General features: G+C 41.1%; 1 protein-coding gene across 1 annotated transcript in view; it reads left to right on the top strand.

The window, feature by feature from the left end:
• Window positions 1-21,823, top strand: part of TJP2 (tight junction protein 2) — a 123,809-nt gene that overhangs the window by 85,262 nt on the left and 16,724 nt on the right. Inside the window, 10 exon segments of the mRNA XM_055311698.1 lie at window positions 2,543-2,667; window positions 4,260-4,362; window positions 5,939-6,569; window positions 11,471-11,574; window positions 12,216-12,369; window positions 13,776-13,884; window positions 13,986-14,119; window positions 16,023-16,089; window positions 16,871-17,021; window positions 20,550-20,658. Coding sequence (XP_055167673.1) covers window positions 2,543-2,667; window positions 4,260-4,362; window positions 5,939-6,569; window positions 11,471-11,574; window positions 12,216-12,369; window positions 13,776-13,884; window positions 13,986-14,119; window positions 16,023-16,089; window positions 16,871-17,021; window positions 20,550-20,658 — 1,687 coding nt within the window.

The raw sequence follows: 21,823 nt of genomic DNA, 5'->3' as shown, positions 1-21,823 counted from the left end.
TCTTTTTTTTTTTTTAGGAGTTTATTTATTCATGAGAGACACAGAGAGAGGCAGAGACATAAGGGAGAGGTGAAGCAGGATTCCTGCGAGGAGCCTGATGTGGGACTCGATCCCAGGGCCCTGGGATCATACCCTGAGCCAAAGGCAGATCCTCAACCGCTGAACTACCCAGGCATCCCCTGTCCTTGAGTTTATAGGTCATAAATCTTAGTCATTTTTGCCCAAACATGGTTTTTCCTCCCTTAAAGTGGATGATGCATTGTAGCAGGCAGTAGTTATTATATTATCAAAGATTTGCATGCTAATATATTTTTTGGTTAAGGTTTATATAATAGAAAATTATAGAGGTTATTTAATGTATTTACTTATCTCTAGATAGAATGGATTATGAAAAAAGAAAAGGAGGGGAAAATGAAATAACCTATACTATTTAAGGATGTTGAGGTAGCTACTACAACTGTTATAATTTTTTTTTTAAGATTTTTATTTATTTGATAGAACAAGCAGGAAGCAGGGGGAGCATCAGGCAGAGTTAGAGGGAGAAGGAGGGGCTCTGCTGAGTAGGGAGACTGATGCCAGGATGCGGGGCTCAATCTCAGGACACTGGGATCATGATCTGAGCTGGAGGCAGATGTTTAACCTGAGCCCCCCAACTTTTATGATAGTAACTGTAATATATTAAGTCCAAACTAAATTTTGAAATGTTGGTTTAACAATCAGGAGACATGGGTTGTATTCCTTGTCCTACTCATGATTCTATTAAGAGGTGCTGAGTTAATCAGTTTTTAAAAATCCTCCCCTTTTGCCCATGGGATTGACAGAAGCTATGAATATATTTCACTTAATATGTAGTCATTCACAGGTACTGCTCTTCTTGATTAAATGAGGTACTACAAATAGCTTCTAGTACATGGACTCCAGCACATAATGGTTGCTTAATAAATGTTAGCTCTCTTCCTTTTTATTCTTCTAACAGCAGAGTTTGAGGTAGGTGTGATAGGTGTTAGCCCCACTTGAAACAAGCACAGCCACCCAGAGTCTGTATGTGATCTTGTGGGTGGCTGGGCTGACCTTATTCCATCAGCTGCCCTGCTCAGCATCTCTGTGACTTTGTGGGCTCTGCTGGGGTCTTAGTCCTGCTCTGAGTCCCTCTGGACTGTAAAGTTCCTAGAGGGATTATAAGTTCCTTAGGAGAGTTTTCTTTTGACCTTTAGAACCGTGAACTTTTCAAACCCTGACTTTGGTAAAAGTTAGTTCCTGTATAAATGAATTAAATTAATCCTGGTAGGAAAAAAACCCAGATGCAGTGGTTAGGTGCCAAACCTTTTAGAGCAGTCACATAACATGATTTCTCCTGGTGAGTGGTTTCCCCTTAGGGTCTTTTCAACTCTAGTCCTCTTCTGACTCTTCTCTGCACCCTGCCACCAGCATTTCACATACCCCTTGAGTTGTGGCTCCCAAGTGGCAAAAGTGAGAGATGTTTTAGGTCTAGAGGATGGAGCTACCTCTGTATAAACTAGCCACCCAGGTGATGGTGCTGCCCCATCCAAAGCCACATAATTAGGGACAATTGTCTAGCCTGCATTATGTTGCTAATTGTTTGTCTCCAGTTGGTACAGTGGGTCCCATGTGGGAAATCTTCCATGGGTGGGAGGAGACTTCATTTTATTCTCTGAGTACACTTCTACATAAGCAGACCCTGATTTATAGTTATAATCACATATAGCCATATCATTTGGATGAAACCTTAGGAGCTTAGCTTTTTAAGGTTTTGTTTTTAAGTAATCCCTATACCCAACATGCGGCTCGAACTCACAACCCCCAGATCAAGAGTCACATGCCCCACCAATTGAGCTAGCCAAATGCTCTGGGAGCTTAGCTTCTATACACACTGAAATGAATTAGGGGTATGTATTTTTTCTGGGTGCACTGTTTTACATTTCTAGACCAATCATGATGTAATTAATCTGTATTTTCTGTCTTATACACATGTAGGAAGGAGTTTAATGCTTTGCTTTCTCACAAAGTCTTAAAACTAAGTTTATCTTCATATTTTAATTTTTAAAATCCATTTACTTTTTTCCCCCACCCTATATTAAAATGAAACCACCAGTTCACCTAACTTTAAAGTTAAAGGTATACTTGAAAAATAGTGTTTTATACAGATTCAGTTGTGACTGAAGCTGTTCCAGCTCAGGTGAGACTATGAGAACAGGTATGACTAGTGATTTGAATAGCACATCCCTGTTTGTACAGAAGATGTAATATCCCCTGCCAGCTTCTACTGATAACTCTGTTCTGCCAGTCTTTTACAGCTTTCACAACACTGTTTCTTTTAGATAAGGAATTTCCCTTTATAAACCTGTCAGCTAACCATGATGGTGCTTTATTTTGTTTCTCATTTGTATCTGTAAGCCCTTTGTTCCTGAGCTGTCTCTCGTTATTGGTTTGACCTTTATTTTACCGAGTGCTTGATAAATCCTGAAAGCCACTTATGGAGGGATTTCTATTTTTTTATTTTTCTCTTAACTCCAATGAACAGGATTCCAAAAGAGGATTTGGAATTGCAGTGTCCGGAGGCAGAGACAACCCCCACTTTGAAAATGGAGAAACGTCGATCGTCATTTCTGATGTGCTACCGGGTGGGCCTGCTGATGGGCTGCTTCAGTGAGTGTCTTTTGCCCTAGCCCCAGCCCCTGCCAGCCCCATTGGTTGGTTCTTGACAGGGTGCTTTGGGCGGTGGGTGTGCACTTAAAATAACTTTTATATATACTGAAGAGTTTTAAGGGGTGGGGGACTGGATAACTGGGTGACAGGCATTAAGGAGGGCACGTGATGTCATGAGCACTAGGCGTTATACAAGACCGATGAATCACTGACCTCTACTCCTGAAACTAATAATACACTATATGTTAATTAATTGAATTTAAATTTAAAAAATCATAAAAAAAGAAAAGTTTTAATGTAAGAATTGAGAATGTAACATACAATGTTTTAATAAGCTCCAAACATTTGGAAATATCCAAATTCCAAATATCCAAATATCCAATATTCTTTGGAGGGAGGAGAGCAGTCATTTCCACACAGGGAAATAGTTATAACTATCACAACTATCATTCCTAGGCTTAGGAAGCATTTCTGAGTGTGGAGTACAAAATCAGCATGCTTTCCCGTCTACCTCCAACACTTTTTATATTACCTTATATTCATTAAAATTTTATTTTATTTATTTTTTTCATTAAAAATTTAATGAGGATACTTTGGTTTAATGATCTGATTTGTAAGAGGAATGTGGAAATTGGGAAAATTTAGTACATGAAAACACAGCCAGCCTTCTGGTCTGAAGAGATGATGCCATTTTAAAAGATCCCTATCTGAGTTAGTTGCCTCAGGATCATTTCTTAGGGCAGAATCTAAAATTAATTATATGGCTGCCTTGGCCAGAGAGAGAGCTCAAAAGTTTAGGTTCTGTTGGCTTTTGAAGTCTGTATGGTCATATCTAAGTCAGCAATCTTTAATACAGAGAGCAGTGTAGAATTAAAGAATAATTTTAGGGATGAGATATTTAAGAAGGTTTTTAATGACCTCAAAATTTCTTTATTAATCTGAGGCAAACTACTAATCTCTTCCCCCTCCCCTTAAAAACACAGGTGGATCTAAACCTGCTCTGGGGGCTATTTCCTTTTTTTCTTTTCTTTTTTTTTTTTTAAGATTTTATTTATTTATTTATTTATTTATTTATTTATTTATTTATTTATTTATTTGAGAGAGAGAGAGAGAGAGAGAGAGAGAGGCAGATACCTAGGCAGAGAGAGAAGCAGACTCCATGCAGGGAGCCCGATGTGGGACCCAATCCTGGGACTCCAGGATCATGCCCTGGGCCGAAGGCAGGCGCTCAACTGCTGAGCCACCCAGGTGTCCCTGTTTGTAGACTTTCTGCAGCCCACTATGCACCTCGGGGAGGGGAGGGCTTGGTGCAGAAGTTCTTTTTGTGCCTTGACCTTGCCACTGCTGAGTCCCTCCTGGAGGCACCCTTGAGTGTGAGTCATTCCCGCTGGTTTCCAGTAGACAGAGCTGCTCGTGGGTTTCCTCCTAGTAAGGACTCACATTGAGTTGACTGATTCGGCCTCAGGAGTTGTCAGACACCAAGCCTTTTAAGCATTTGGGGTCAATTTGCTGCTTCTACGTGTTCCTAAATAAACGATTTACAGTGACTAAATGGGAGTTTTTCATGTCTTATTTTTATTTTTTGTTTGCAGAGAAAATGACAGGGTGGTCATGGTTAACGGCACCCCCATGGAGGATGTGCTCCATTCATTTGCTGTCCAGCAGCTGAGAAAAAGTGGGAAGATCGCTGCCATTGTAAGCTCTGTTTGCTTTCAGCTTGCCTCAATAGCATCTCGTTTATATGCTAAGAAGAAAATTACCACTTGCTTCTAAGCACTTGACAGAATTACATAATTTAGCGGCTGCTAAGTTTTTGTTTCCTCTACTTTGGGGTGACATTGTAAAGATGATGATGTAAAGATGTAAGTAATCTCTCCCTGCCTTTTCCTCATCCTTCTCCTAACTTTCAGTAGTTCTCTTATCTCAGGAACCAGGCTACACAATCCTAAAACAATTAACTAGACTGAAAACACTTGTAAAACGGTGTTAATATAGAAAATAAATTTCAGCTCAAAAACCCATTTGTAAAGGCCCAAACAAGATCTGCCATATCTTAATAAACTAGACTGTCTTAGGAGATATTGGCAGTCTGTAGCATTCATTCATTTATTTGCTCACTCATTCATTCAGCAAACACTGGTTGAGAATCAGCTATGAGCCAGATGCCTCCTGAGCCCGCAGCACAGAGTACCTACTCCAGCCAGGCAAATGGACACATGAAGCCAGAATTGGAGCACACTATGTTTAAGCGCAGTGCTAGGGGGATGTACTGGGTATGTGTTTTTTTTTTTTCCCCAACTTTATATTATGAAATTTTCAAACAAAAAAAAAGTTCAAAGATTTTTTTTTTAATTTTTTTTATTTATTTATGATAGTCACACACACAGAGAGAGAGAGAGAGAGGCAGAGACACAGGCAGAGGGAGAAGCAGGCTCCATGCACCAGGAGCCCGACGTGGGATTCGATCCTGGGTCTCCAGGATCGCGCCCTGGGCCAAAGGCAGGCGCCAAACCGCTGCGCCACTCAGGGATCCCAAGTTCAAAGATTTGAACTAAAAACACTTAATATAACTTGTTCAGTGTTAATATCCTACCATCTTCACTTGATTTTCCTATGTATACAAATGCATACATTTAGCGAACTATTTGAAACAAAATCGCAGATAATGACCGTGTCCATCCTACTTAGTTCAGCATGCATCTTCTCAATAAGGGCATTCTTCTACATAACTATAACACTGTCATCCTATTTAAGGAAATTAATAGTGACTTTAAAGTATCATCTAATATCCAGTCCAAATCCCAAGACATCTTGAAAGATTTTTCTTCCCCCACCCAGCATCCAATTAGAGCTCAATCACTACATTGGGTCCTTATCTCTTCAGTGCCTTTTAATCTAGAAGGGTCTTTCTTTCTCCCTGCCCACCCCCCCATGACATTGACTTTTAGATGAATCTAGGCAGTTGTATGTAGAATGTCTCAATTTTTGGATTTTTAAAACTTAGTGATTTAAAGTTCTTTGATGCTATTCACAGTCTGAGTAGAAGCAGATTTTGTAGGCACTGAGTTATACTCCTTGTCTTATACTTGATTCTATGAGTTTTTTTTTTTTTTTTTTTTTTTTTTTTTTTACCCAAGGGATTGGAGGCTTAGTGAACCGTCAGGGACAGAGTTTTACTGACAAGAGAACTGGGGCTGGGCTCTTAACCACTGCATTGTCTATATTTAATTGTCACTGCCCTGCATTCGCACTGTGTTTGTTTGGGTGACAGGTGGTCAAGAGGCCCCGGAAGGTCCAGCTGGCCCCGCCCCAGGGCAGCCTACCCGTCGATGAGGATGACCGTGCTTTTGAGGTGCTGGATGAGTTCGATGGCAGAAGTGCCCGCAGCGGGTACAGCGAGAGGAGCCGGCGCAGCAGCCACGGTGGGCGCAGCCGCAGCTGGGAGGACAGCCCGGAGAGGGGGCGTCCCCATGAGCGGGCATGGAGCCAGGAGCGCGAGCGCAGCCGGGGCCGGAGCCTGGAGCGGAGTTTGGACCATGACGATGACTACCGGCGGCCTCGAGAGCGCAGCCGGGGCCGGAGCCTGGAGCGGGGCCTGGACCATGACGATGACTACGGGCGGCCCGGAGAGCGCAGCCACGGCATGAGCACTGACAGGGGCTACGACCGTGGCTACGACCGCGGCTACGACCGCGGCTACGACCGCACCTATAGCCCAGAGGCCGAGTATGGCCGCAGGGCCCAGCCCGATGCCCGGCACGCAGGGTCCCGGAGCCGCAGCCGCGAGCACTTGCACTCCCGCAGCCCCAGCCCTGAGCTGAGGGGGCGGCCGGACCATGCAGGCCAGCCTGACTCGGACAGGCCCATCGGGGTCCTTCTGATGAAAAGCAAAGCAAATGAAGGTAGGCATGCTCCATGAAGAAAAGCACTGTTACAACAGCTAACTCCTACATGGCGCTTAATGTGTGCCAAGCACTGACTGGCTCATTGCTTCCTCCTAACCACCTCATGTGGGAGTTTCTTATATCTACATTACATACATAAGGAAAGTGAGGCACAGAAAGTTCATGAACTTGCACAAAGACATGTCATCAAGACAGAGGCAGGCTGCAAAAATGTGGCTTTAAACTCTTAGGCCTGGGTTTCTCAAAGCAGCATAAGCACCACCTTGCTGTACATGCAGATTATCAGGCCCCAGCTCAGCCCCACTGAATCAGAAACACTGGGAAGAGCCCTCGGAGTCTGTGTTTGTGTTAACAAGCTCTCCTGGTGAGGCTGGTGCAGCTTATGTGGTGAAACCATGAGAGAGGACAGGACTCCAGCTAATCTTGGGTTTTTGCTCTATGCCAGGCCTGTGCTGAATAAATACTCTCTTAATCCTCACCAGAACCCTGTGTGGTAGGTAGGAGACTTCATTCCTGTTGTACAGTTGGGGGGACCATGGTGCAGAGAGGTTTTGGCATGCCTGCAGATGAGGTGGGCCCTGGCCCAGGCTGCCCTGTCCCACACTGTATTCCTTGGAGCACTTGTATACCCTTCATTTTTTTCTAAAGACTTTATTTATTCATGAGAGATGCAGAAAGTGGCAGAGATATAGGCAGAGGGAGAACTAGGCTTCCTGTGAGGAGCCCCATGTGGGACTCAATCCCAGGAACCCAGGACCACAACCTGAGCCAAAGGAAGACGCTCAACCGCTGAGCCACCCAGGTGGCCCAGCAAACCCTTCATTTCATCCAAAATTCACTAAAGCCTCATGTGGCAGCTAGAGAAGCCAGTAGTACCTGTAATTTAGATGAGGATCTGAAACTCCAAGAAGGGAAGTGACTTGCCCACATCTTGAAGCCAGTTAAGTAAATGGTAGAACCAGAACTCAAACTCCATCTCCTAGAAGTAGATAAAAGTAGGTGAGTAAACAGGGCTTTAGAGTAGGTACGGAGATATTCCTTGCATCAGTTCTTGGTTAAGACTTTTTAAATTACTTGTAACATACCGTTTGTCTCCTTTTGTTCTCTAATTCTCCTTCCAAGAGGAAAAAGAGATGAAGAGCACCCCAAAATGCAAAGTGAACTTCTGGCCCTTTACATTGGCAATTTGCATTTCAATGGCCTGTCTGAGGAAAGGGTTTTTGTTTTTACTTCTTCTAGTAGAACACAAAGTTGTTATAGAACTAGGTGCCCATTACAATACACAGGGATATGAATAATGGGCTATGCAGAGTCCAGTTCCAGAAAACAAAGGAGAAAAAGAGATTGCACTATCTATAAGGAATGTACATTTTAGGAGGTTTAAGGATTCTATACTTTATTTATAACCACTGATAATGACATATTAATTCATCAACTCCCAAGAATTGTACACTTAAAAACAGCTCTGCTCCAAGACTGAAATGTGGACATAGAGAAATTTTGAGAATGACTCAGCATGAGACCTCCTTCAGAGAGGCCTGATGCATATTCTGTAGGGCTTGTACCCCATGTTTTTGAGTTACCAAAGCAGGGCTTTTCATACTTTTCCTCCTCCCCTTTCTCTTCCTTGCCTCCTCTCCTTTCCCCTCCTCTCTCCTTCTCCTCTCCTTCCACCACAGAAAGCCCCACATCTTACAAACAATCATGGATGCAAACCTCCATATCAAAAACTTGCATAAGTCTTTCATGGAACAGTACTTACTCTGTGTGATGCATTCTGAGACATTCCATTACATTAAATCTTAAAATGCTGTTTATAACTTACTAAATTAATTTCAGGACTCATTAATGAGTTGTAACCCACAATTTGAAAAGATCTTATCTGTCATAAAAGATTGCTCAAGTCATCCCTGGTCTTAGTAATACTATCAAGGATAAAAAGTGCTTAAGTCCCTTTGCTAAGATAGCATTTTACTCCTCCTGGGCCATTTTGTTACTTAAACTTGGAATTCATGGGGAGAAAAAACTTCCATTTTTAAAAAAGATATTTTACCACTGTTTGCTAGGATTACATAATAATTTAGTTATCACTGGTGAAAGTTGCCTAGAAATTAATCTTTAAAGAAATCTAGCAGTAGGCAAGACCAATATCTGACATAAGAAAAATATCCACTTATATGGCCTGCTATTACATTTCATGGGCACCAGATAGCTTGGCTGGTAAATGTCTTAGAAACTGGTCAACTTATTTTTTCTCCATTTAAGAGATGCCTAAATTAGGGATGCCTGGGTGGCTCAGCGGTTGAGCATGTGCCTTTGGCTCAGGGCGTGATCCCGAATTCCTAGGATTGAGTCCCACATCAGGCTCCTTGCATGGAGCCTGCGCTCCTCCCTCTGCCTGTGTCTCTGCTTCTCTTTCTGTGTCTCTCATGAATAAATAAAATCTTTTTTAAAAAAAGAGATGCCTAGAATATACCAATAACAACCTGTATGCAACTGTTCAGTAAGACTGCAGCTTTTTTTTTTTATTCATGAGAGATAGAGAGAGAGAGAGAAAGAGAGAGAAAGAGAGGCAGAGACACAGGCAGAGGGAGAAGCAGGCTCCGTGCAGGGAGCCTGATGTGGGATTCGATCCCGGGACTCCAGGATCATGCCCTGGGTCGAAGGCAGGCGCTAAACCGCTGAGCCACCCAGGGATCCCCAAGACTGTAGCCTTTAAGATGATAGAGGAATTGTTGATTTATGAGAAAGAAATCATCACTTAAGCTGTCTCATCTTCTGTTCTGGGTTGTGAGGCTGTTTAACCAGTAAGGAATTGTCATCCATGAAGGAAGATACTATCTTACCCTTCCTTATTCTTTCCTGTCAACTTCCTAAAAGGGAAGGGGTGGACCTCAACATTTTCATTTGTGGTAAGATCTGATGATAACTTATTATAAAGCACTTGAAATTTATTTTAGAGAACAAACTGGTGATTGCCAGAAGGGAGGTGACTGAGGGGATGGGTGAAATAAGTGAAGAGAATCACTTATTGTGATGAGCACTGAGTAATGTATAAAATTGTTGTATCAGGGGCACCAGGATGGCTCAGTCGGTTGAACTTCCAACTCTTGGTTTTGGCTCAGGTCATGATTTTTCATGGTTGTGAAATTGAGCTCCATGTTGGTCTCTCTGCTCAGCGCAGTCTGCTTCAGATTCTCTCTCCCTCTCCCTCCTGCTCACTCGCTCTCTCTCTCTCAAATAAATAAAGATAAAATCTTTAAATTGTTGTGTCACTGGGGCACCTGGGTGGCTCAGTCAGCTAAGTGTCTGCCTTTGGCTTAGATCATGATCCCAGGGTCCTGTGACTGAGCCCCACATCAGGCTCCCTGCTTAGTAAGGAGTCTGCATCTCCCTCTGCCTCCCCTGACTTGTGCTCATTCTCTCTCTCTTTCCCTCTCTCTCCTGCAAATAAAATCTCTTAAAAAATGCATTATATTGTATACCTTAAGCTAATATAACATTGTATATTAATTATACTTGGATAAAAATATATCTTTAATAAGTCTACTTCATAACTTTTCTAAATGGTAAAAAATTACTTTGTTTTGGAATTACAAGATTTTGAGTACAGAACAATAATAACAAAATTTGAATGTGCCTCTTTTAAAACTTTCTAGGTTGTGGTAGCTTCCTAAAATGACCAAAATTTATCCTTAAATTAGATATTTTTACAAGTTTACTAAGTAAAATCAGAGGAATCTGAATAGTATTAAAATACTTTTAAATATGCATACTTAGTAAAATACAGTGTATTTTCTTTTGAGAGCAATTCAAAGTTCATATGTTCATAAAACCAGAATATGTTGGTTTTAGTTAAATATTGCTTTGCCTGGCTTACTGACCCTGTTTCTTTGCACACTGAAACTTTTTCAATGCCAAACCCCACATGTCTGAATCATTACACATAAAGGGAATACTATTTGCAGTGCCTTCTTGTAGGAAACAGGGTGGTCAGCATAACATATTTACTGAGATGTACTGAATTGTTTGTTGTTGTTGTTCCCAATGTAAAGTGTTAGTTTTAGAGGAGATACTCATTTTAGCCTTCAACTAGTTTCTCCATTTGTTCACATTTTGAGACATTTGTTTTCTTTCTCCTTTTTACCCCTTTTTTCCTCCTCTTTTCCTTTCCCACACTTTTATTTCTTAGTGGTTTTTTGGAACCACTTGAAGGTAAGTTGCAAGGGTGGCCCTTTACCCCTAAATATTTTAGCAGGTATCTCCAGAGGATAAGCACATTCTCCTACATAACCATAATGCCATTACTGGTTCTTAAGAAAATTAACATTAATACCCCTTTCCATACAATGTAGTATGGTTCATTTTGAAGTTGCTTTGAAATAATGTAATCCACTCCCACCCCCACCTCTCATACTGGAACAAGAATTTAGTGAAGGCTCATGCATCACATTTGGTTTTTATGTCGCTTTTAACCTTGAACTGTCCTCTGTCTCTTGTTTTTTACATGTCACTTTTTCAATGAGTCCAGGCTAGTTGTCCTACAGAATGTCCCACCAAAATTGATTTTTCGTAGATTTTTAAAAAAGATTTATCCATTCATTCATTCATTCATTCATTCATGATAGAGAGAGAGAGAGAGAGAGAGGCAGAGACACAGGCAGAGGGAGAAGCAGGCTCCATGCAGGGAGCCCAATGCGAGATTCAATCCCGGGACTACAGGATCACAGCCTGGGCCAAAGGCAGGCGCCAAACCACTGAGCCACCCAGGGATCCCCATTTTTTGTAGGTTTTTAAATTGATCTAAAAAGCAGACTAAGTGTTTACTACAAGTGGATAAAATATATATGTGTGTGTGTGTGTGTGTGTGTGTGTGTGTTTGTGTGTTTGTCCCCTAGAGTACGGTCTCCGGCTTGGGAGTCAGATCTTCATAAAGGAAATGACCAGAACCGGTCTGGCAACTAAAGATGGCAACCTGCACGAAGGAGACATAATTCTCAAGGTAGGTGGACCAGGAGAGAGAATAGCTGAAGTCATGTTTGGCTTTCTAGTCCAAATTTCCCATTTGAGTGCTATATTGATACAGTGAAACTTTGTTGAGATGGGAGTCAATAGTAAGAAAAAAAAGCTGGGGGCCAGCAGGGTGAGATTTTTATCACAGAAAACAGACATGGAGATTTATAATAGTGTAGTATCAGTTAAAAGTGAATACTTTATTCTTCTCTGCTTATTTAAAGTTTAAGCTACTATTCCCTAAACTAAGAAAAGATGAGACAGAGAGTTGTTAGTTTATGAATGCTGAATGTTTAATAGTTTTTATAAGGAAACATGTTCCATTAGTAAACCAAACCAATGTCTTGAGCTTGGAAGTTAAATAAATTAGCAGAGTAACATAAGTATACCACAGCTCTCTCAAGCCTGTATTTGGGGTCCAGTCATGCAGGGTTATATTAAATTTAAAGGATAATTCATTTTTAGCAAGTCAGTCATCCTAAAGCCCATGTCTGTTTGAATAGCTGAGCAAAAGCCCTTATGCTTTTATTTTTTTTAAGCCCTTATGCTTTTAGAAGGGAAAAATACACACTTTGTTTCACTGTGAGTTACTGTATTGCATGTAACATGATCGTTACCCCGTAAACACAGATAAATGGAACTGTAACTGAGAACATGTCTTTAACTGATGCTCGAAAACTGATAGAAAAGTCAAGAGGAAAACTCCAACTAGTGGTGTTGAGAGACAGCAAGCAAACGCTCATCAACATTCCATCATTAAATGACAGCGACTCTGAAATAGAAGGTAAAGAAGGGGGAGGCTGTGAGCTCAGCTGGAAGCATGGAAGGCTGTTGGGTTTCATATTGTCAACTAATTTAGCATAGCCATCTAGTTGGAAGTTATATTTCCAACAAAAGCTTCTCTTTTAAACTTTAATTTGTGTCTGTTGAAGATAGTTTTCCAATATGAAATTCAGGTGCCCTCATGAACTCCCCAGTGAACTCTGATTAAGGCCACTGAAACCAAATTTAGTAAAAAAATACATGTATGAGTGGTTTAAAGACCTAACCGCATCCATTTGTAAATTGTTCATTCTTATACTTTAAGATGTTTTTAAAAGATAGAGATTTCTCTTTTCTTTTAAGATTTTTAAAATTCATTTATTCATGAGAGACAGAGAGAGAGAGAGACAGAGACACAGGCAGAGAGAGAAGCAGGTTCCATGCAGGGAGCCCGATGTGGGACTCGATTCACAGACTCCAGGATCACGCCCTGGGTGGAAGGCAGACAGGCGCTCAACCACTGAGCCACCCAGGCATCCGAATAGATAATATTTCTAACAAAGAGAAGATCATAGCTAAAATAGGTAGACACTATAGTAAAGAATCAGTCAGAATGGCTGAATATTGTGGTATTCCTTGATTAGCAATCTGTGTCACTCTTCTGTCTTAGGAAGCAATGTTCATTTCTTGAATATTGTGATTATACATGTATAACGTATACATTAAAAAAAAAAGTAGGCACGATACTTCCTAATTAATCATCTAATACTTCCTTCGTGCAGAAGAGTTTAGAAAAGATTAAGTTCTCAAGTTTGAAGACAGACGTATTGATTTTTTTTTAAAGAATTACTTTTTAAAATTTCAAGACTTAGTTTAGCTTCCATTATATCAAAAGTGTAATCATTTGGTTACTGCTGTGAGTGCAGTGCAGGAAAACAGAGCATAAGAAATAATCCCCACATGCTAGGTGTTTATAGGTTACTTCCTTGCTATTCCAAGTGTGGTCCAGTTGCATGAGCATCCTGGAACTTGCTAAAATCACATAATCTTAGGCTCTGTCCCAGAAGAGCTATATTCTAACAAGATCCCAGGTGATTCATATGCACATTAAAGTTTGGGAAGCACTGCTTTGTGTGGTTAAAAATGAGTGTATACATATATGATCCAGTAATTGAATTTTGATTCCTTAGTAGCAGCTTTGAAGGAAAGTATAATGTAAGAGGTATGTAAAATTCTGAATTTGGCTTCCTCTTTATTAATTAATGCCCTTCTTTTGAGAGGTTCAGATTTTCTTCAAGGGAAGACTGCTAGACTAATAGAGTTATTGCCTGTCTCTTTTCCATTTCCCATGTTGCCTTACCTCAGTATCATTTCTGGTACAGGTCTTAAATATTTTAATAAAAAGTCTTTTCTTATTTTTGAAACCAGATATCTCAGAAATAGAGTCAAACCGATCATTTTCTCCAGAGGAGAGACGGCAGCAGTATTCCGACTATGATTATCATTCCTCAAATGAAAAACTGAAGGAAAGGCCAAAGTAAGATGATGTATCCTTCCCCTCACGCGACACTGAGCATACACACATACATATTTGTGGATCTATTACATTATGAGACATTAACGTGATGTGTGCTTAAGTTCAAGAGAGGACATGCAGAACAGATGGTCCAGGATGGGCGCCACACCCACTCCCTTTAAGTCCATGGGGGATATTGCATCTGTGGTTGGCACAGAGAACAGCAAGGAACCCAGATACCAAGAGGAACCACCAGGTGAGACTCCTTTTAAATGTGTTCAAAAGTATGTGGTTGGTAATTCCAGAGGATGGCCAGATGGAGGGAAATTTTTAAGAATCATTCTTACGTATGGAAGAGGGACTCCAGTCTCTGTCTTTTAATATTGAAAAAACAGGGGGTGCCTGGGTGGCTCAGTCTGTGAAGTAGCTGCCTTCAGTTCAGGTCATGATCCTGGGGCCCAGGGATGGAGCCCTTCATTGGGCTCCTTGCTCAGCAAGGAGTGAACTTATCCCTCTCTTTCTGCTACTCTCTCTGTTTGTGCTCTCTTTCTCAATTAAATTAAAAACAACAGAAAAACTAGTCTTTAAAAAGAAAGAAACAAACAAACATAAAGAAAAACAGCCCTTTCTATATACCAACCGATTGGTCACATTTTGTTAATATTTGATTAGTTATGGTCCTGGTGTTTCCCTTCCCTGATCCCAACCTGAGTAATTTGTTCTGCTCTTAACATTTCTTTTTTTTTTTTTTTAATTTTTATTTATTTATGATAGTCACACAGAGAGAGAGAGAGAGAGGCAGAGACACAGGCAGAGGGAGAAGCAGGCTCCATGCACCAGGAGCCCGATGTGGGATTCGATCCCGGGTCTCCAGGATCGGGCCCTGGGCCAAAGGCAGGCGCCAAACCGCTGCGCCACCCAGGGATCCCATGCTCTTAACATTTCTGATAGCGAATGTGTGGATTTCTTTTCCTACTCACCTACCAGTTCTCAGACTCTCCAGACACTAGCTGGTTGTCCCGACAATCCAGTTCTGGTGCTGACTGCCCAGGGTCAGTGCAGACCCTGCAGGTTAAGGACTCAGTCCAGCAAGGTGTATCCACTTCACACACCACTCACTAGTTCCAGGTGATACGTAACTTCTGACCAACCCCCTCCTCACTCAGGTTTGAGAATTTGCTAGATTGCCTCACAGAACTCAGGGAAGCCCTTTACTTATAAAGGATACAACCGGAGAATGGCCAAATGGAAGCAGGGTAAAGGGCAAGGGGTGCAGAGCTGTCATGTCTTCTGTAGAGGTACCACCCTTCCCAGTATCTCGATGTGTTCACCAACGCTGAAGCACGCCAAAGTCCATAGTATGTTTATGGGTTTTATGGAAGTCTGTCATGTGTGTGACCAGTTATTACCTCAGTCTTCAACCCCTGTTCTCTCCAAAATGATGGGGAGGTAGCTGAAAGTTCTAAGTTTCTAATCATGGCTTGCTCTTTCTGGTGACCAGCCCCACCCAAGGCTGTCTAGGAGTTACCTCTTTAGAACAAAAGATGCTCTGCCACCCGTGAAATTCCAAGGGATATAGGAGTTCTGTCAGGAATTGGAAGCAAAGAGCTGAAGATGCTCTTGGCATCACTGTCACTCTGGAAATTAATAGGGACTTTAGGAGCTCTGTATCAGGAACCGGGGGCAGAGACCAAATATATCTGGTTCCAGTCCTGTCGCAGTCACATTTTGTTTTATTTGATTAGCTGAAATCCTGTTGTCTCCTGCCTCTGCTCTCAACCCATCACTTAGCCCTGCCCCCACCACCCTAAAACTATCATGATTTTACATGCATAAATATTTATTGATGGAGAAGATTTATGTGGTTTTTAAGTTATAAAAATATTATCTTTTGCATATGATTGTGCACCTTGCATTTTGGAAGTTTCATTTCTTACCCCACTTATTTTGAGAAACCATTGGCATCTGCTAATGCCTCAGAATTAAACTTCACTTTAAAGACTTATTTTTGTTGTTTGATGTGATGGCTAATATGTAACATAAGGTTCAGACTTGAATTTTTGTGGATTTTGTGCTTTACTCCTGTTAGCACAGGAGTGCTTTACTGTTAGTCCAGGTTGATAATGATGGCTTTTTTTTTTTTTTTTTTAAATCCATAGCTCCTCAACCTAAAGCAGCCCCAAGAACTTTTCTTCGCCCGAGTCCTGAAGATGAAGCAATATATGGGTATGTATTTCAGTCTCTTTCTTTTCTTTTGTCCTTCCACATACCTGTTTCCTTAACTGAAATCCAGAAGAATTTTTTTTTCTTTTAACCACAGATGGTGATTTTGCAGATAATTAGCCACCTCTAACCAACCTCTGTTGCTGGTGTTTATGAGAAATAACTTGTAGGAAAGTAAAATGTGGAATTGGGTGAACTTTGTGATGTTAACTTTGAATGCTTGTATACTCATCTGGCTACTTTTCCAGAATGTGGTTCTGAGTATTTGAGTTTACCAGATCAGTAACTCCTAGAGAGGTGAAGTATTGCTTAGCCACAGGGCCTCTGTAGGGGCCACAGTATCCTGATGATCCTAGTGTGTGGAGAGAGAGGAGGAATGACACACCGCCCTGTTCTGGATAATGAGGACCACTGATTCGGTGGTGGTCAAGAGCAGCAGCTCCTGGAGTAGGACCTGGCCTTGACAAGCCCCAGGCTGTGGTGGCACCGGGCTGTCCTTTGGAAGAATCCTGAACTGGGAGTCAGATGGCCTAACCTTGCCTTTTATTTGCTTTCTAATCTTAAATGAATTTACTTAAACATCTGTATTTCTACTTAGTAACCAGTTATGTGGGCCTACTGATACTCATCTCACAGTCCCCAAAAAGATAAAATGATAAAAATGGGAGCTTTGTAACATGTAAATCTCTTTATAGATACAAGAAAATCTTTCACTGCTAATGTTGGTTCCCCTTTACAAAGAAAAATCTCCCATATTTCTTTTCTAAAACTGAACTCATTGCAGTCCCAATACCAAAATGGTGAGGTTTAAGAAGGGAGACAGCGTGGGACTCCGGTTGGCTGGTGGCAATGACGTTGGGATATTTGTGGCTGGTATTCAAGAGGGTACCTCGGCAGAACAAGAAGGCCTTCAAGAGGGGGACCAGATTCTGAAGGTAGGAAAGCCCATCCCTGTTTCTACATGTTACTAGGAAAGAGTGGGGTTTCTGGGGTCTTATGTAAGGGAAGGGGAGGTGGTTCAGCTGCAGCTTTGTTGATGCCAAGTATAAAGTCTGTTTCCCTCGAATGGGCCCTGTCTTCTCAGCTCTGAACCCAAAACATCCCTATGTCAGTGGAAGCTCATAGTGTTCAAGACCCTTGCAGGGATTTTTATTAGTTTGCTTAACAAAAAAATTAAGATTCTAACTTCAGGCCTGGGAGGAAGCTCTCTCAAGAGATCTTGCTAATGTTTGTTTTTTTGTTGATTCCCTGCCTGATTGTCACTTTTAAGACCATGTGCTACATTTGAACAAAGGAGGATACTGGCTTAGATCTTTAAATTTTATTTTATTTTATTTTATTTTATTTTATTTATTTTATTTATTTTTTAATTCATGATAGTCATAGAGAGAAGAGAGAGAGGCAGAGACACAGGCAGAGGGAGAAGCGGGCTCCATGCCAGGAGCCCGACGTGGGACTCGATCCCGGGACTCCGGGATCGTGCCCTGGGCCAAAGGCAGGCGCCAAACCGCTGAGCCACCCAGGGATCCCCGGCTTAGATCTTTAAACTTAAAATCTGTCCTAGCCTCTCATTAGTTCTGTGAGCCTCATTCAATCCTGAGACTCAGGTTTCTGTATCTCTTCAGTGGGGATGAGAATACCTGCCTTGTAGAGGCCCTGGGAAGGTAGAATGGATAACACTACAAAGATTTAGCAGAGTTCCTGGCATAAAACCGGAAGGTCAATGTCTGTTTTTCTCCCCATTGGAAAATAACAAGTTGCTGTCATTCAATATGTTGTTTATATCTAAAATTGTCCAAGAATGGTTAATCAAATGTTGATCCTTTTAAGGTTACTATATATGTTTATATAATCTGTGGGCTTTAAAAAAACAATAAACAACTCAGCTTTGACATTTCATGAGATACATATATTGTCCGCTGACTTATAAATGTTGAGAATGTCAAGTACCTTGTGACTATACAAAAATACAGAGTCCTAGGGATTGTCTTCACTAAATTTCTGCTTCTGTAAACTTGGATTTCTTATGAGTCACTAGGGGGTCTGGTAAGAAAGCATCTTGGTTCAAAGGCGAGGGGAGGAAAAAAGTGGAATTCCCAAGGAAGCAGGCAACAGAGCATAAAAATAGGTAGTCCTCTTCCTTTTTGGCTTTTGGCCTCATTGCAGTTCAGATTTCATTTATGGAGCAGATGAAGGGCAAACCTTGATCATGAGCTTTGCTAAGATTTACAGTGATATTCTAGACCCTCTTTGGCTCTGCTCAGGGTCCTAGAAGACTAAGTATACCTGAGTGAACCTCGTGGTAGCACATGATCCTAGGAAATACTACTAAGTGCTACTGATAAGAATCCCATCCGAGTGCCAGCTCATACCAATTTACTCTTGAGCTGATGCCAAAGGAAAAAAAAAACATTTCTTAACTAGAGTGGGGCCATTAGGAAGTCAGGAATTTGGAAGCCTTTGCTTATGAAGGTTCAAGGATAAAATATTTTTGTATGCTGGGGGAAGAGAGATTTTTCTGAATTTCCATGAAAAAAACAGTGAATTCACCTATGGGTTTAACACACCTCTCTGTAAGTTGTTAAAGATGGGAAGCGTCATTTCCATAGGTAAACGTCATGGTATGCAATGCTTACACGTAAGAAAGTGTCTTGTTTCCTGTTATCACCTTGGTGAAAGAAAAGGAAAAAACTGTGGGAACTGTTTTTTCTTGTTTTTGTTTTGTTTTGTTTTGTTTTCCAGTAATCTCATCTGAAAGTCAGACAATAGATAGTCCTCATTCTTGGGCGTGAATATATTTTGTTAAAGGAACCTTTAGTTCTGCAAAGGAATAAAAAAGATTGAGTTTGCCTACTGGGGCAGAGAAGCTGCCGTACAATCAAAAGTTGTAGCTGATAGCGAATCCTTCTCAGGATCACAGCAGACACGGCTAGCCCCCATAGACTACTACATAGATAATGAAAGAGGGTATTTCTTGGAGAGGACTGTAGAGCCTAACCTTCCAGTATCAAAGTGCTGTCATGGCCTCTTTAACAGTAATTTGTTCGATGTTCCTTTTCATGGCCAAATTGAATGTATGTGGTGAACTCTCTCTACATTTACTAATCATTCTTTTTCTGTTGAGGGTTAAGTGCGGCTCTTCCCTTTGTAAAGGTGGCAGCCTAACATAGAAAAAACACACTAGTGTGCTGTGGTCTTATGAATATCAGAAGTCTGTGTGTTTTCATGCTTGGCTTGACTGTCTCTTTGTTTATTATTTATCTGGTATGGTTCTTACTTCTCTTTCAGAAACTTTATGGGATGGAAAAGAGAAAGAAACGCCTAAGTTTTTAAACATAATTACCATGTGTGATTTAATTTTCACTGTTTTATTTTTGGCTTGATGCAAGATTAGCCTCACATGGCCATAGGATGGACAGAGGGACCCTCAAGGACTTCCCTAAAGCCCTATGGCCTTATCTTACTTAAATAAAAGCATATACAGTGCATATGAAAATGTGGCCATATATAGCTACAGGTGTATATATATAAATGGCACAAGAAGGATTAGATTCTAAAGTGTGATGATCCCTAATTGGGGGATAGAGAGATGAGAATGACAGATATCTTAAATGCTAAATATTGTTTCAAAGGGAAAAGTTAATGATAATTTACCTAAGTAAATGTCATACTTAACTATTCTGTTTTAAAATGGTTTTAAAGGTACTGAATAAAGATTCCAAAATGCCTTTTTCTTTGTGCCACGTTTCAGTTTTACTTGCTTTCTGACTTACCTTTCAAAAGCTATGTACTGTGTCCCCTCTTTGGTCATTGGGGGATAAGTGTTGTGGCTCCTTGCCAGAAATAAGTGTGCCAGAAGCGTAAATATATAAGCCTATGTATTAGGCTAATGGCCTGCCATTATAAGGCTAATGCTCTTCAATTTCATAAACACATATTAAAAACCTTTTAGGTGAGAGAAGCTATAGGAGAAAGGTGGAATTAGATTTTTATTCTCAGGCTTTTATTAAAATCACTTTGAAGTGTTTTTAATACCTTAAGCTGAGCCAGCATGCCTGTTTACCTTAAGAGTCCACCACTCCCTATAGCATTATAGTTAAGTTTCATAATTGTGTATTACCTCCCTGACTACCTCTATGGGAAACTCAAGAAGAAACAGACACACTAGCATAACAAGAAATTTTAATCTGTTCCAGTGACAAATCCTTGATGGAATGGCATATTTCTAAGGGACAGTTGGCAGTGTGGGGAGACAGGAATGTGTGATGCCCATACAGCCCAGGCCCATAGCAGGTACTGGGAGGGCTTTAGTTGAGACACTAAGGGCTTTTTTTTACATCCAGGCCCTGATGAAAACAAACATAAAAAACTTAGGTGGCATCTTTTTAAAAAATGACTTTTTTCTTTTTGTTGTTTTTTTTCTTTTTTTTTTTTTTTTGTCTTGTTTTTCTCCTTCCTATTAGGTGAACACACAGGATTTCAGAGGGCTGGTTCGGGAAGATGCCGTTCTCTACCTGCTAGAAATCCCTAAAGGTGAAATGGTGACCATTTTAGCTCAGAGCCGAGCTGATGGTGAGCAAGTCTGATCATTAGTTTAATGTGGGGAGTAGGGAAAGTGGGACAAGGATGAGAGAGGTATTTGGGACCAGAATAGGTAAGTCTGGGTATTAAAAAATTGAAGTGTATCTTCACTCAATTTTTGGGTCACAGGTATGTGAAGAAAATTGAGTACCATTTAATGTTCTATAGAAATATTTTCTGTGCACCAACTGAAATAATTTTACCAATTGTGTCAATTTGGAATAAAATCGCTTTTCTGAATAGTGATTTTTTTTTTTAAGATTTTATTTATTTATTCATGAAAGACAGAGAAGCAGAGACACAGGCAGAGGAAGAAGCAGGCTCCATGCAGGGAGTCCGACACGGGACTCGATCCCAGGTCTCCAGGATCAGGCCCTGGGCTGAAGGCGCGGCACTAAACCGCTGAGCCACCCGGGCTGCCCTGAATAGTGATCTGTCTTTAAGTACTGCCTGGAGTTTACTGGATTTTTCATATGAAAGATGCAAAGGGCCATGTCTCTGGGGCAGCTTCCACATTAAGGCTTACCAGTCTGACAAGTTGCTGCACCCTTCCAGACCTCATTGTTCTCATCAGTATAGGGGTTCACAGTATCTTCCCAGTTTGCTTCAGAGGTTGATTGGCAAGTGTATTAGGGTTCTATAAAGGAATGGAATCCATAGGGGTGTGCGTGTGTCTCTGTGTGTTTGTGTAGACAGAGGTATATTATAAGGAATTGGCTCACATGATTGTGGAGGCTGGCAAGTCCCAAGGACTGCAGGGTGAGTTTGGCAAGTTGGAAACCTAGGAGAGCCAATAACTTGGTTCCAGTCCAAGTCTGGAGGCCTGACAATTGAAAGAGCTAATAGTGTAGTCATAGTTTGAAGGCTGGCAAGCTCACAACCCAGGAATACCTAATGTTTCCACTTGAGTCTGAAGGCAGGAAAAAGCTGATGTCCTAGTTCTAAAGCAGGGAAGAGTTTGTTTTTTTTTCTTACTTGGAAAGGGTTCACCTTTCTGTTTTATTCAAGCCTTCAACTGACTGGATGAGGCCCACCACTCAAGGAGCACATCTGCTTTACTCAGTCTACTAATTTAAATGTGAATTTCCTTCCGTAAGAGCCTCAGTTACACACACAATAATGTTTGACCAAATGCACCCTATGGCCCAGTCAAGTT

This window comes from Nyctereutes procyonoides, unplaced genomic scaffold, assembly GCF_905146905.1.
Source record: "Nyctereutes procyonoides isolate TBG_1078 unplaced genomic scaffold, NYPRO_anot_genome, whole genome shotgun sequence".
NCBI classification, from domain to species: domain Eukaryota; kingdom Metazoa; phylum Chordata; class Mammalia; order Carnivora; family Canidae; genus Nyctereutes; species Nyctereutes procyonoides.
This window is presented reverse-complemented; position numbering and strand designations above follow the sequence as displayed.